The sequence below is a fragment of the Cynocephalus volans genome, chromosome 2 (assembly GCF_027409185.1).
Source record: "Cynocephalus volans isolate mCynVol1 chromosome 2, mCynVol1.pri, whole genome shotgun sequence".
NCBI lineage: Eukaryota > Metazoa > Chordata > Mammalia > Dermoptera > Cynocephalidae > Cynocephalus > Cynocephalus volans.
Window position 1 is genome coordinate 134,907,744 of NC_084461.1, and position 15,197 is coordinate 134,922,940.

The following is a 15,197-nucleotide window of genomic DNA, read 5'->3' on the forward strand; positions in this document are numbered from 1 at the left end:
GAAAAAGATAATGAGAAAACAAAAAAGAAACCAAAATTTTAGTCAAGCAACCAAATTGCTAGCTTTAGTTTTAGTGTCTTTTTTCCCTATCTACCCACAGACAGCAACAGCGTATTTATTTCTGGTCACTGGGACTTAAAGTTAAGGATAATGATCCTACTAGATCTTCATTCAAGAATGTCTCTAATTGAAAAGGCAAGAAGGAAACTCATTTCTCCTCCATTTCTGAGGTTTTGTTTTGCTGAGTCTTTTCAACTTAATCTTCAAATGACCAGAGAATCTTGTACACCCACAGAAATCATCACTGGAGAATTCTGATTAATTAAAGTTGGGTTGTTCCTTGTACTGGGCCAGCTGCCAAAAAAATAAATAAAATACTAGTTACAATAGAAATTCTACAAAGATGTTTAGAAAAAAAGTTGGGTTGTTATTAGCAAAGAGGATTTTTGTTTTCATTTTTAATGTTGAATCACTTTGAATATGACTATTAAGTTAGTAAGTGATGATGTCAGAGACCTCTCCATTTAACAATAGGATTGTTCATTCAATTTAGGGAAAATTCAGAGACCAAATGCTGGAACTTACATGTTTCAGTATCAGTAACCACTGAGATTGGAAAGAGCCTTCTTGTATAACAGGCACAGCATGCATGCCATTAAATGGCCAATTGAAAGTCAGGTATCCCTGTTCACAGCATAATCTTAGTCTTTTGGCTCTTAACCTGGTTCCATTTGGGGCTGATGTTTGGCTTAATACACTGAAATGTAAAGCCAATCCACTTTACCACATATTTGTTGAACATCTACCATTGTGATAGATATATTTCTAGGGTTCCAGCAACAGAAAAAAAAAATGAACAGAAGATATTTCATGCCTTTGACAAATCTACATTCTGGCAAAGAAAGAATATAAATCACTGGAATGCAAAAGAGAGTAAAGTGAAAGCTTCAAAGAGACACAAACTGACAGAGAAGTCAGATACCACATCTATTTGAATAAATCAAGCAAGGCTTCATGGAGGAGTTACCACCATTAATGTGAACATTGAAGGATGGGCAGTATAGAAACAGATGGAGATTAGAGATAAAGAGGGTATTCTGTGTGCAAAGACATGCCCCCTGGGGAAAATTGTGAAGCGTGTTTTCATAAGAAGAGCAAGTAATCCAGTTTAAATAGAGTATTCATTACTTGTGATGGTATAATGGAAAATGAATCTGGGAAGTAGATTTTGCCCATATTAATGTGTGGAAAGTATTATATAGGTAGTAAAGAACTGAGTAGGTTAAAGTTATAGGTTTGAGACCAGTAGCTGCCATTTGACTTGTCTTTGATCTGAGACAATAGACCACACCTAAGTTAATATGTGAAATAAGACATTAGAAATCCAAGTCTAGGCCAAATTATGAAAATAACTAAATTCGGTGTAGTTTATCTCTTCTGACCTGCCCCCACAGCCTCCGCCCTCTTCCCTTTCTTCTCTAAGTTGAACTTGTATCTGACCCCATTGCTGGTGGTGGGGATAACAGTTCTGTGGAGCATGCCCATGTTATTATGGGAACTCTTAGTAAAAGGCTTCAGGACTCTAAGGAATCATGTTATAATTGCAGTATATGAGGCAACAGGGTAAACAGATTGCTGTGGAGGAACCCTGGTGTGGGCTTCTCAAATCATATAAAGTAGAACAGCACTTACGTGTCTTCCTTCTGTGGCTCACGGTGACCATTAGGTATAAGAATGACAGCCTGAATCGGGACATAGATGACTCAGGACAAACCGTTCCTAATGGTGGAAGTTACTCGAAGTATAGTTGCTGTGTTTTGTCAGTTATGTTCTCTTTATGAACTAGTGAAGGGCTATGAGGCAGTTAGGACAGTGGAAAGATAACTTAACTAAAAATAAGGAGGGTCTGGGTTTTAGATCCAGATCTAAGTCAAAGATTTCATATTTGTTTTTAAAAAAAAAAAATAGAAGTAGTATACAAAGGTACTTCAAAAAGTTCATGGAAAGATTTGTCCTCCAATTCTATTTTTCCACGATCTTTTTAAAGTACCCTTGTGTAAGTTCTAAGATCCATTTCACCTCCTTAACACCCCATAATAAGGCATTGTTTATGGGATGGCCCTCCCTGAAGTTCTGAAGCATAGAGGAAACCATCAGACCTTCTAAAGGTGGCATCTTTGATCGTTCCTTTCACGGTGCCTGTTCAGTACAGAGGCCTGTGGAAAGGTGAGAGTTTTTGCAGACAGCTGACAGAACTGAGGACCTGCATCTTCGCTCAGTTCCACAAGGTGGCACTCTGTCAGGAAGATGTTCCGCTGGGCAGGTGGCTCCTGTGCGTGATGCTGGGAATGCTGCTGTTTGCAGGAAGAAATGACATGCCGGAATGCTGCCCGGAAGCGGCAAGACAGCAGGTTATAGATAATGGGGTTGACAGCTGAGCTCAGATAGAAGAAGACACCTGGAATGCAGAGGATTAAAAAAGACATGCTGAGGAGATATTGAGTAAGAGGCATGATAGACAGAAGCATCAATATTTAACAAAGGCCTAGAATCCCTGTGATTGCCTCTTTTAAAAGTGATAATATATACAAGATTCTAATTGAGAGTACAAAATGCTCAGAACAGATCTACCACCTGTGCACTTAGGAATCAAACACAGTAAGATGAAAGAGTCTTGGAAGAATTTGGGCTAGCATGGGATCTCTTTGAGAAGTTCGGCAACTTCCTTTGATCCCTACTTGTTTAATTAAAGAATGCGTTCCCATAGCCTTAATGAGAGATGCTTAAGTATTAGATGAAAGAGAGGTGTTTTTATCTCATTGGAATTTTACTTGAATCTATAAATTGAAACTGCAAATAATGGAGGAATAATAAATTAGTCAAGGCTTAGTCCCTTGACTGAGATTCCTTATAATGCTAAAAAAAAAAAAAAAAAAAAATTCCTCTACCTACCTTTTTCCCTCAATGCCTCTTCACCTTATTGAGTAATTGTATTTTACCATTTATTTTTCCACCAAATGCCTTGCACACTGTTATTTTCATGCTTGGTATACACTCTTCCTTTATCACCATATCCTGTTTTATTTCTCCAAGGCCCAAGATGAGCCTAATGTTAGAAATCAGAGGACCTAGTTTCTGATCTTGGCCCCGGCTCATTTTGTGAGCTTAGGTAAGCACTGGCACGTCAATTTCTTTTTCTGTAAAATGGGAGTGAAAATTTCAGCCTAAAACTCACCTCCCTGGATTACTGTGAGGATAAAGTTGAGAGACTATCCACAGAGGGGATGAGAATGGCTAAGAGTATAAAACAAGTAATAGGCACCGTTGTCAACATATTCCATGCCCTCATTTACATGGCTCAGGACATTCAGAGTACCATATGACTTGTGTACATAATGGGCAGGGGGCAGTATGAAAGAAGAACATTTCTATATACTGTTAGTTCATTCAAGAAACAAGCACTGATTGAACTCTTATTATGTGCCAGGAACTTCAAAGTACATTGGAAGGTAGCAAATTTAGACTTTGTTCTCCAAGGACTTGGAATTGTATTCTGAAGGCCAGATCTATGGCTAAATTCAATAAGTAACAATATAACAATATCTGTTAAGAGAAAAATATCAGATACCAACTATCATTCTAAGGCAATTCACATAATGGCATAAACACAAGGCCCATGATGGTCATGAAAGATTTAGCGAAGGTGAGGGGACTCAGCCAGATTTTGAAATGGTTATGGAATACTTGAGGGAGAGAGGAGAAAGTGTTGCATGTAGAAGGCATAGTATGCACAAATGTGCAGAGGGAGGAATGGTTATACTAGTACTGTGCAGGAATAATGTGCAGAACTATCTAACCAATTTGATAAGCATATGGTCTGTAAACGGCATTAGTATAACTCAGAGGATCAAAAGGCATGTTGGGCACATTTTCTGTAGGTTTTAAAAGGTTTAGACTTCGTCTAGTTTTGCACTGTGAGGGAGGGGAAGATGGTATCTTAATAGGACAATTTATTATTAAAGCTATTATTTGGAAATCTTAAAATGATTGCCTTGATGCATCTGGAGAGTTATAAGTCTCATGTGAACTTGTAGTGTTTTCCAATTTATTTAAACATTCCAATTTTTCTCAGATTTACCACAAGGATAAGCTAGGATCTGGAAATATTTTTGAATTTTGTCCCTGAATAGCAATTGTTGAACATAGAAGAACTAATGTGCCAGTATAAGCTGTACACAAGGCCCGCTGAGTACAAAAAAGAGGGTGGCAGAAAATAGATAATACATGTGGTGTTCCAATACACATGCTATGCTATTGTTTTTGCTCTTTGCACATCTGGAGCTAAACTTGTATAAATTGATCTTTTCTCTCTGGTGATGTCTCTGATAACCTAAAGAGCCCACAGAATCAGCCAGTGACTAGCAGCAGAAGTGCTAGGGGGAACAGAAGTGGTCTGAAACAAAGGATAACAGCCTCACTGGCTGAGAAAGAAGGACCTGGATGGCTATTCTCTGCTTCTGTTCTAATGGAAAAAAGCTCTGAACTTGAAGTTAAATGAATTGGGCTTGAACCTTGTTTTTGCTATTTGCCAGCTGAATGCCTTTGGGCAAGTCATTTCTTCTGCGGATCTGTTTCTTTGATTATAAAATGTTGATGATAATATCCACTTAACACACTTGTGATAATTACAGACGGACATATAACGTCTAACAGCATAAAAAAAACTTTTTTATACCTATTATTTAATTTGCTTCTCACCATCAGTTCATGGTTTTCCAGAGCAGGCATTATTGCCATTTTATAGTTGAAGAAACTTTGGCATGAAGGAAGTCATGTGCTCCAGATCACTCAGAATATTAATGGTGGAATTGGGGCACAAATCCAGGTCCTCCAAGTTAGAGACCTTTCCGCCACTATTTACACCATGTTCTATGGTATCCTAGAGTTTAAGTAGCTTAAAATTCATGATGCCCCATGAATACACTTTGATGGCTTTCATGAGGATTTAACACTAGCTAAAGGCAATATGAGATTTCAGCGACATGGATGTTTACTAACTAAGAACCGATTTAATTGCATGGCCATTGGAAGAACAATCAAAGGCATCCCTCCTTGACCACACTTACAGTTGAGGTTTCTATAAAGTAGCCTCTAAAATAGTGATCTAGTATATTTCTTTTGAACCAGTAACATACCTAATCAATCTTTGAGTAAAATAAAAATCAAGTGCCTTCATTATATTATGGCAGATCTCTATGATAAATTGGTATACCTACGCATCTCAGCAAGATGAATTAGAAGCTGAATCACCTGGACACTTGTACAACCCAGCCAGCCAAGCTTTTACCTGACACTACATGGATGAGATTGAACACAGCAGCCAGGGGTTCGGTCCACTCCTCCACAAAGCTGAAGAAGAGTCGATCAATGTGGAATGGAGTCCAGCAGACAGCAAACACTAAGACCAAGACAACTGGAAGAGGATGATAAATGAAAGTGCACATGGCAGTTTAAGCAAGGATAGGTATACAATGCTCACTCTGAGTCATCCATTCCTTCTGTCAGTTTTTTCCTTCCACTTTTGTTAAGCTATAATTGCTCCAAGCAAACTAGATCCCAAAGAGCCTCAATACAGAATGTTTAAACTTTAGAATGAATTGTATACGATCTAGAATTCATTTTCCATATAATTGTACAAGATTGCTTGTATAATGTAAGTTTCCTGTAGAACATCTAGAATAGAATTGCATTTATTTCAAAGTTCTGAACACATTTTTTTGTTGTTGTGTGGGTAAATTAAATATTTTGTTGAAGCCACATACACTGGTTATATAAATAAAATGGTTAGGTTCAAGAAGTTGAGGTTCTTTAAAGTCACAGATTAATAACAAACTTTTAAATGTATGTATGCATTCATCTTGTTACTCTAGAAATAATTAGAACTTTCTCTGAATTCAATTATTTAAAATTTTGTAATGGGTGGAGGAGATGAGAGAGGAAGATCGAACAACCACAAGTATAATACTGCTTTACAAGTATCTTTTGATTAAGAGGGGATGTGTCTATTAAATTATAAATTGCTAGAGCACAGAATTCCTTCCAATTTCTTATTTTTAGCACTGTAGATTCTCTGGAGCATTTAAGTTCCACAAATATAAATATGAATTTTTTTCTCTTCTGAAGTTGTAGAATACTTTTCTTTGCTATGACACAATGCTTGGGATTTGCCTCAAAATAATCTTGTAGGGGCTAGGACAAAGATAAGGTTACAAGAAACAAAATTAGCTATGAACTGAAAATTCTTAGAGCTGGGTGATGGGTACAAGAGCATTTATTTTACAGTTCTCTGCTCTTGTGTGCACATTTAAGGTTTTCATAGTAAGTAGTACATATATTTTCTATTGCCATTAGACACATTCAGAGTAACTTGTCTGCCTGTATGGTGTGACTTCAGAGATATCTGGAAGCTTCTTATGAGCTTACCCCCAAGAAAATTCTAATCTGCTTACTACTGCCTACAATTCCCTTTACTTAAAATTTTAATTCCTGTTAAAATTGAACTCCCTCCCAAGGCAAATAGTTTATAGTATATTTTGTTATTGTGACTTTAATGTGAGTGTGCTTCAAGTGTTTTTGTAAGAGTAGATTATAATCAAGGAGAAAAAGGGAGAGAAAATGAAGACACTTGGCTTCTTAATAGAGAAAGTCAGGTGTCTACCAGGGCTAAAAAATTTCTAAGATGACTATTAGAGTCAAAAAAACCAACTTCAGTGACTTCACAGATTTTTTGTTCACAAATGCCACATAGTTAAAGCGAGTGTTTCATATGCATATTAGCTTTGGGGATTCTTTTCTTCCAAACCTTAGGTTTTGATTTGTAAGGTATATTATACTTCCCCTCATCAGTAACTCTCATAGATTAGCATTGGATCATATATTTTTATAACATTCTTTCAGGAGAGTGTGGATCAGCACCTCCATATACTTTTTTAACATCTTATTGATACAAAAGTATACTGTTAGAGACAAAGATATACAGTGTCATAGGTGCAATGACTACTTAGAGGTACTCTTTGCTAGATGTTCTTAACTGAGAACTGAAAGATCCCATGGAGTCCATGCAGGCAGTTCATGATGCCCTGAAATGGACTGTAAAACTTTTTGCATATGTGTGTTTATACATTTTCTGGGTGGAGAGTCCACAACATTTATCATATATATGTATTTTTTTAAAACTCATAACACAAATAGGTTAAAAATCACCTGCTCATTTTACAGAGGGGAAAGTGATGCTCAAAGGCTCAGAGAGAGGATATGATTTACCAGTCACACAGAGTATACTGCAATTGATTTAGCATGTTGTTTTGAGGGTGCAAAACCAAAAATGAAACAAAACAGGTCCTAGAAGCTTGAGTAAGCCAAGGAAGACAGACCATCTAGCATCTGTCTAGACCATTACCCGGTGTCTTCATTATCTCTCCCCTTTGCTCCTTGATCATAATCTACTCTCATAAATATTATTTTTGTGTTTGTGATATGTTGTTTGAGACATTATGTTTCAGAATAATATTGAACCTGACCCCAGCAGCACTTTGTCTGTACCAAATATAACTCTTTTGCACTTACAAACAAAACAAAACAAAACAAAAACAAAGGAGGACTTACACAGCATCCTGGTGACTGATTTTCTAGAGGGCCTTTGAACATTTGCAGTCATTTCATCTGTCTCAAGGGATTCATCTTTCTTCAGCTGAAAGGGAAGTAGAGATGGTAAGAAAGGAAAGCGTTTTTCCTCCCATTAAGATCTAAGAAGTGTAAGTCTAACACTCATTCTGAAGACAAAGAACTGGGACTTAGAGAATTATAAGAATATGTCAATATTTAACAGTAAGTTGAAGGTGAAACTGGATCCAGGTCACCTAACCAACTAGAGAGATGATTGTGGCCAAGTTATAGTGCAATAATTTTTTATATGCAATTCTGTAGAACCCTAGTTATGTAGCATTTTAATAGGTGTTCCATAAAAAAAAGGAAAAAAAAAAGTGAAATTCTGAAGTTAAAAAAAGTTAATAGGAGGCTTTTCAATTTATTCATTTATTTAATAATTATTAGACATCTATTAAAGTGAAATTCCTCTGATATACTGTAGATAGATAGTAGAAAATGAAACCAGGCATTATTCCTGCCTCAGGAAGGTTACAGTCTTCATTGTGGGTCTTCTCAGAGCCTTTAATATGCTAATAGGCTCTATAAATCTTCAAGCGGGATAGCATGTCACCCTTCTCCCTATCTCCCCCTCACCTTCCACACCCACATCTACCACCACCATCCCAGCCAAAGGAGGAATAATGTTTCTTTTACTAAATAATCTCCCCCAACCTTTTTCAGTGGATTACCTTATACTATCTTGACAAGCACAATTTGGGAAATGTTGTTTTACTGATAAGAGTGCATGTGTTTCTGAATTTGGATGTTAAAATATATTTATCCTAGTTGGAAGATATGGTGACCCTTGATGTAACATTTGAAAATTTCAAACATCTACACTACCCCCACATGCTACCCTTCTTGCTCATTTCAAGTCACACCTATTCCTGGAAGACTTTGGTGGCCACATTAGCCCTTGTCCTCTTCTTCCTCTGAACTCTCCTAGCACTGAAGATCTACATCATTCATCAAGTTGTGGAATTTTTTTTCTCTTTAATTTCTATGTTTTTTAGTTTATGGGCATGTCCAGCCAGATAAAGGAAGCTTTAAGGACTCATGATAAACTACCACTAAACATCTAGAAGTTGGTATAGAATATATTTGTCCATTGGTTCTCTAGCATTTATTCCCCTCTTCTCTTAATGACAATACCCTGATTTTCCTTGGGAAATCTACTCCTTTCCCGTTTTTAGTCATTAACTTGGATATATACTCCAGCTCCAGGTATAGTCCCTAAGTAACCCATCCAATCAGCTTGTCCTATCCTCCCGTCACAGTGATTGGATAATTGAGGCTAGTGAGATTTCAGACATTTGCTTATACTGCTCAGAATGGAAGTTTCATTTCTTCTTTATTGGGACTGCCAGAGGGAACTCTTCTTCTCTGCATGTGAGGTGTGGAATTACTACAGCTTTTTTTTTTTTTTTTTTTTCATTCCCCACCATGAGGAAGGTACTTGTAGCCAACAGTGGGCAGCTGCATGGAGTTTGAGGTTGAAATCAACACCACAGAAAGAAGAACAAAAAAGCAGAAATAAAGCTAGGTCCTTGATAACACTGTGTGTGTTACTCTTCACTTCACCAAGAGCCTGCTCTACTTCTGGACTTTTCAGGTTTATGCTCCCCTTCATGTTTTGACAGATTGAGTTGTGATTCCCTCATTGGCAATGTAAAAAGTCCTGACTGACTGATTTAGGACACCTGATGAAGTGAAAATTCAACTTATTCTATGTGTCAGGGATGGATTAAGATCAATCTATTGACTAAGAAGGAGATAGATTCCAGTTCAAGGTAAAGAAGAAGTTGGTGTGATTATGTACTATAATGGAACAAACTGCTGTAAGAAGCAGTGAAATTCCTGGGTGGGATGGCATTTTGAGGAATATTTTCGAGAAGGTATTTCAAACTAAATAAGACATTGAAGAGCAGTTTATTAAAATTGCCTCTTAAGTTCAATAAATACATATCCTATCTCCCTAACAAACATATAAGCTCCTTGAAGCCAGGTAGCTTTCAGGACCACAGAGAAGCTAAAGTATCCATTTGAATGATTAATAAACCTGGCCATCTGTCTCCTGAATATAGTGGTTCTCTCTATATAACCCATGTCTTCATAAAGTGAGGCATTAAATGTCCTGTGAGATTTGACCCTTTAGAGTCACCTAGAACTTGAAAAGAAATAGAATTATTGTGTGTAATTTAGGAATAAAGAGAAGACAGAAGGTGAGAAGATGTTATTCATATAATAATGAAACAAAGTAATGTGTATTGTGTGCTTACCTCCATGCCTGGTACATGATATTCAGCAAGTTATATATTATTGCTGTTATTGTGATTCTGATTATTGTACCAAGTCTGCTCAAAAGACATAACAAAACCTGAATTTTTTTGAAATATAGTTATTTATTTATATCTGTGGGCCCACTCATGTGAATTACTGAGTTCCTTCTAGAAACTCTGTTTCTCATGGTACCACCCACCCACAAGCAATGCCTGTGCTGATACGAAGAAGCAGCCAGATGCATTAAGAAAAACATGTACAAGATTAGAGCAGTACATCAAACTACAAACTTTACTAACTCATCTTCAATGAAATCTATTAAAGGTTCCAATTATTTCCTGCCATTTAAAAAATGTAGTTATTACAAGATGCAGTTATTCTAGTATTTGATCTCAGCATTTAATTAAGAACGGTGAAAGAATATTAAGATTTATCAGTCACTTCTTTGGTTGGGTTTAACAGTTCTCAATGGTAATTTCTCCACCCCAGGGAATAATTTCCTTAAAGCAAACATCAAGCAAATAATTCAGACATTTTTAAAAAAAAATTTTATGAACAGGCTTCCTGTATAAGTATAGTTTGCACTAAAAAGAAAATCATGTATCAATTAATCGTTGCTTACTTTGCAGCTTCCTTAGGTTATAATGATACAACTAGCTACCTAGAGAAAGAGTAGAAAACTGAATATTTATGCATGATGTACATTGTTCCAACAGAATTTGAAGTGGTTGGCATAGTAGAATAGAATCAAAGCAACTTGTCTAGCCAATATTAAATGCTGCTTTACTAGTGAATAATTTGATTTCCCTTTAGATATTTAGCAAAGTAGATATTCGACCATTAATTACTCTTACCAACCTCCAAACTTTTATTTTGAAATTTAAGTTACAAAAAGAGGAATGAAAGATTGTGGTCACTATATAGGAAGTTCAGAAGCCTTCCTACCCTACCCATTTAGCTATGTACAATTAAAGTAAAGGGGAGGTTAATAGGGTTGATTATCATTCAGGTTGATATATTATCCTGTTCAGTTGTTTATACTGATTAAAATCATTCCACCAGCTGTTCATTTATATGATTTGTGGAGACTCGCTTTCAGCATACCGAGATGTAATAATAGATTTTGTATAAATTTCTCTACATTCTTAACACAGTCTATTTACTTAAAAATAAATAGTGCAACCCTGTGTTTGGTATGATTAAGTTCTGCTGCAATTCATACATTCATCCTCATCAATTCAAGCATTAATGCCTCATGCAGTAGATACAAGGACTAGCTCAGAGCTTTATCAGAACTTTCTCCCAGATGGGGAGGAACTTGCCCAGGGATTGTCTATTTTCCATCACCAAAATGTTCAAACCCTGGAGAGCAGCTCAGTCCTGGAATGACAGAGCAGCACTGAATGTTTAGCTTTGAGCATACACATGGCTTCCCTCCTTCTTCCCTGGTCCTGTGATTTCATCACTCTTGGGTTTGCTGCCTTCTGAAGGTAGTGGGACCCAGAGTCAAACACACCTTTAGACTTTCCAAGATAGTCAATAACTTAATAATCATTAGGATTGTTTGTATCTCTTTAAATCTTATGTCAAAAAGGCACTTTGAGATAATGTTTCCAAGTCTTTATTTTTTAAAGGTAGAGGAGCTGAAGCCCAGCAACAAGAGAAGTAATTCAGCTTCATTAATACTCTGAGCTTACAGTATACCATGGGAGAAAGACATTAACTAAGGAATCCACAAATACAGAATCATAAATTGTAATGAAAAAAATCACTGGGGTCCATGAGCACCTGCAATAGGGACCAAGTACAGCTAGGGAATCCAGGAGAGCTTCCTGGAGGAAGTGTGATTGAAGCATGCCTTAAAAGATAGATGAGCATTAGAAAGGCAAAAGAGATTGTGTTAGTAGACCGTAGGAACATTTCAGGCAAGAGGAGCAGCATGTGCAAAGGCCCTGAGGTCAATGCCACAGAATAGGGCCTACTTCTCCTGACTTCCAGTCTAGAGACCTTTGAATTATTTTAGGAGTGACTTTCTAAGCATATAGTTCTTTTCCTTGTGTTCTCTGATACCCTGGGTAATACCTCATCCTTCCTGAGAACGGGATGTCATAAACTGCATTACACACACAAAGCAAACCAGAGTGGTTTCTAAGCTGTTATCTGAACTGTCACTTAGCTCCTGGTAGAAGGTAGCTGTGGATTCATGACATCATAACATAATAAAAGTGAAAGTAATGCATTGGGGGAGAGGATGTGTGTTTCCTACTCAAAGTTTTCCCCAAATTTGACCTAAGATAAGTGATTATTAGGCATTGGATGAGGTGGTATTGCTAAGTTCTGTCTGGGGATTTTTCATAGGACTTATGATATTTGGAATTATGTGGAAGTCTTTTCCTTTCAGTGAGATGCACAGGGCATTCTAAAAACTTGGCTGTGAACCAGTCTTGGGTGACATATGTCTCTGGGAATACAGGGATCAGCCCTCCAGGAGGAAACTGGCACAGCTCTCCACCTGATTAGATTTACTCCTGTGCCTAGATGTCTGTGATACTTAGAATTTGTTCTCTCTACTTAGACCTTGCCATTCACTTTAGGGATAACAGGTATTCAAAAGAACCACCTTTGGAGCACTCATTTCTGACAACCACTTTCCTCAGAGATGGACTGAGATGGGAGTGTATTAGTTGTCCTTCAATACATGGTGTCAGAGCATCCACCCTATATATGGTGTCTTGAAGCATATGGTGTGAGTGTGATGTCTGTTTTGATCTCTCTTCATTTATAAATCACATCTCCCCTAATCACAGGGTTTTTTTTTTTCCTGGGTTTTTCTTTTTTTTTTTTTTAAGGAATCACAGACTGTGAGAGTTAGAAGGAGCCTTAGATATGACCTGACATGACCCTTTTATTCTACAAATGGGAAAACTTATTCTAGGAGAATTATGTAGCTTGCCTATAGGCATATTACATGGCAACTGTGAGTATGGGAGTCTTAAAGATCTCATAACTGTTTATTACACAAGCTACCTCTTTAAATGGGTGCAAAACTGTCACAGGCAAGACTTTCCTATCTGTGAATTTGGGTGCAGAATATACCAGGGAAAGGAATTATATAGACTCACTTCTGCTCTTAACAAAACATTTCTCTCAGCTAATTTAGACCCAGTGGGTGAAAAAAAATCAGTTTACCATCACGAGTGCAGGAAAGGAATCTGTCATTATAAAATGTGCTGCAAAATAAGTGATAATTTTCTCATAATCCCAGATGTCTCTTATTTAGATTTTCTTTTACTCTGTCTCATGTCTCTCAATCTTCTCCTGCTCAAGAGGAGACCAACTTGATCTCACTCAGGTCATTTATTTATTTATTTATTTCATTTAACCTGATATTTCAACCAAAAGGTCAGAGCAAACTACAGGAAGGATCTGACTTTAAAACTGTACATCTGGTTTTTGGACTATAAAATAGGCAGGAATAGCTTGTGGTAGACTGAGTTGGTGCAGAGGAAAGTTTCAATGCAGGCAGTGGATGGGGGTAGGAAAGAGACAGCAGGGTGTGGAAGTCTCAGAGTGTGGCCACCTGACCCCAGATCACTTGATGTGCTTTTTAAAAAGAGGCTCCATCTCAGAAGTACTGAATCAGATTTTCTGGGGGTGGGGCATGCATATTGGTACCTATTGTAAGCTTTCTAGGGGATTCTTAGAAACGCAGATATGAGAACCATAAGTATGGAGAGGAGAATAATGGATGCTATAAAGGAAACGGTATACAGTTGGGGTTGACATTTATCTCAGTAAGGCAAATCCTTACCTTTTCAATTTCCCATCTGAGCTCATTCTAATTTTTTCTATGCTCCCTTCCAATTCTGAAATTTTCCAAATCTAAGTTTTTCTCTGACCTTGGAGCCAGTGAAAAAGGAAGGGATGCTGCCCCAGGCCAGCCAGCTTGGATACTCACTCTGAGCGCCATGAGGTAGTAGAGGACGCTGATGAGGGTCATGGGGAGGATGTAGAAGAGGAAGGAGGTGACCTGGATGATGAAATTGTAGATCCACATGGGCTGGATGACCGTACAGGTGGCAGAGCCGGGGACCAAGGACCCATTGGGGAAGTAGTGGAGCTTGATTCCGTGGGTGCTGGTGTTGGGCAGAGAGAAGAGGATGGAGAAAGCCCAGACGAGGCCGAGGATCCTGAGGGCCCGTGGCCGGGTGCTCTGCAGCTTGGCGCGGAACGGGTGAAGGACGGCCACGTAGCGCTCCACGCTGACCGTGGTGACGCTGAGGACCGAGGCGAAGCACACGGTCTCAAAGAGGGCCGTCTTGAAGTAGCAGCCCACCGGCCCCAGCAGGAAGGGATAATTGCGCCACATCTCATAGACCTCCAGGGGCATTCCGAGGATCAAGACCAAGAGGTCAGAGACAGCCAAGCTGAAGAGGTAGTAGTTGGTGGGTGTCTTCATAGTCTGGTGGCGCAGAATGACCAGGCACACCAGGAGATTGCCCACGACCCCCACCACAAAAATCAGTGCATACACGAGAGACACGGGGAGGAAGAAGGGGCTGTGCCGAGGTCCGCAGAGGAAGGCCAGGTAGTCCTCGGTGCTGTTCAGGTATTTCTTGAACGGATCTTCCATTTCCTGCGGGTGGATCCGGGAAGCATTCTCAAGTTTTTCCATTACTGATATTAACCTCCCTTCCTGGGAGGCTCTGTCCCAAGCTGAGCCAGAAAGGAAACAGAAAAGCAGTCAGGAAAGCACAAGCTCCGTGAAGAAGGCCAGGAGAGAATGAATGCTTCAGCCTAGGGGTTGGGCTCCTCAGATTGCTGATTCCTTTTGAAGAGCCCCCGAGACAGAAGCCCCTCCTCTTGACAGGCTGTGGACCAATGAGTGTGTGTCGGGCTGCACGGTAAAAGAGGACAGCTGGGCCGGTGTGCTGGCTTTGTGTGCAGGGAGCAGAAGAGGAGGGGGAAGCCCTTCTCTGAATTGGAAGGAGCTGTGAAAACAGAGCTGACACGTATGGTGACACTCTGAGATAAGGTGTGGGCACTATGAGCAATGCATGTTGCAAAGTTGTGGGAATCTGGGTGGAAATGCAAAATAAATTTGCAGAGTCATGGGCAGAAGAGTACAAATCTCCATTGATCTTTGTCACCTGTACAGTATGACGAAAATGGGAGATCAATACATTTCTCAAGTTATCTTGTTCCATTGG

The 15,197-nt window shown here is 38.6% G+C and overlaps 1 protein-coding gene across 1 annotated transcript; it reads right to left on the reverse strand.

Moving 5' to 3' along the window:
* Nucleotides 1-2,190: 2,190 nt before the first annotated feature.
* Nucleotides 2,191-14,662, reverse strand: NMUR2 (neuromedin U receptor 2). The gene is given in 5 exon segments (XM_063088157.1): nucleotides 2,191-2,240; nucleotides 2,243-2,458; nucleotides 5,348-5,473; nucleotides 7,666-7,750; nucleotides 13,946-14,662. Coding segments are annotated over 5 exon segments (1,194 nt in total).
* Between the last annotated feature and the right edge of the window lie 535 nt (nucleotides 14,663-15,197).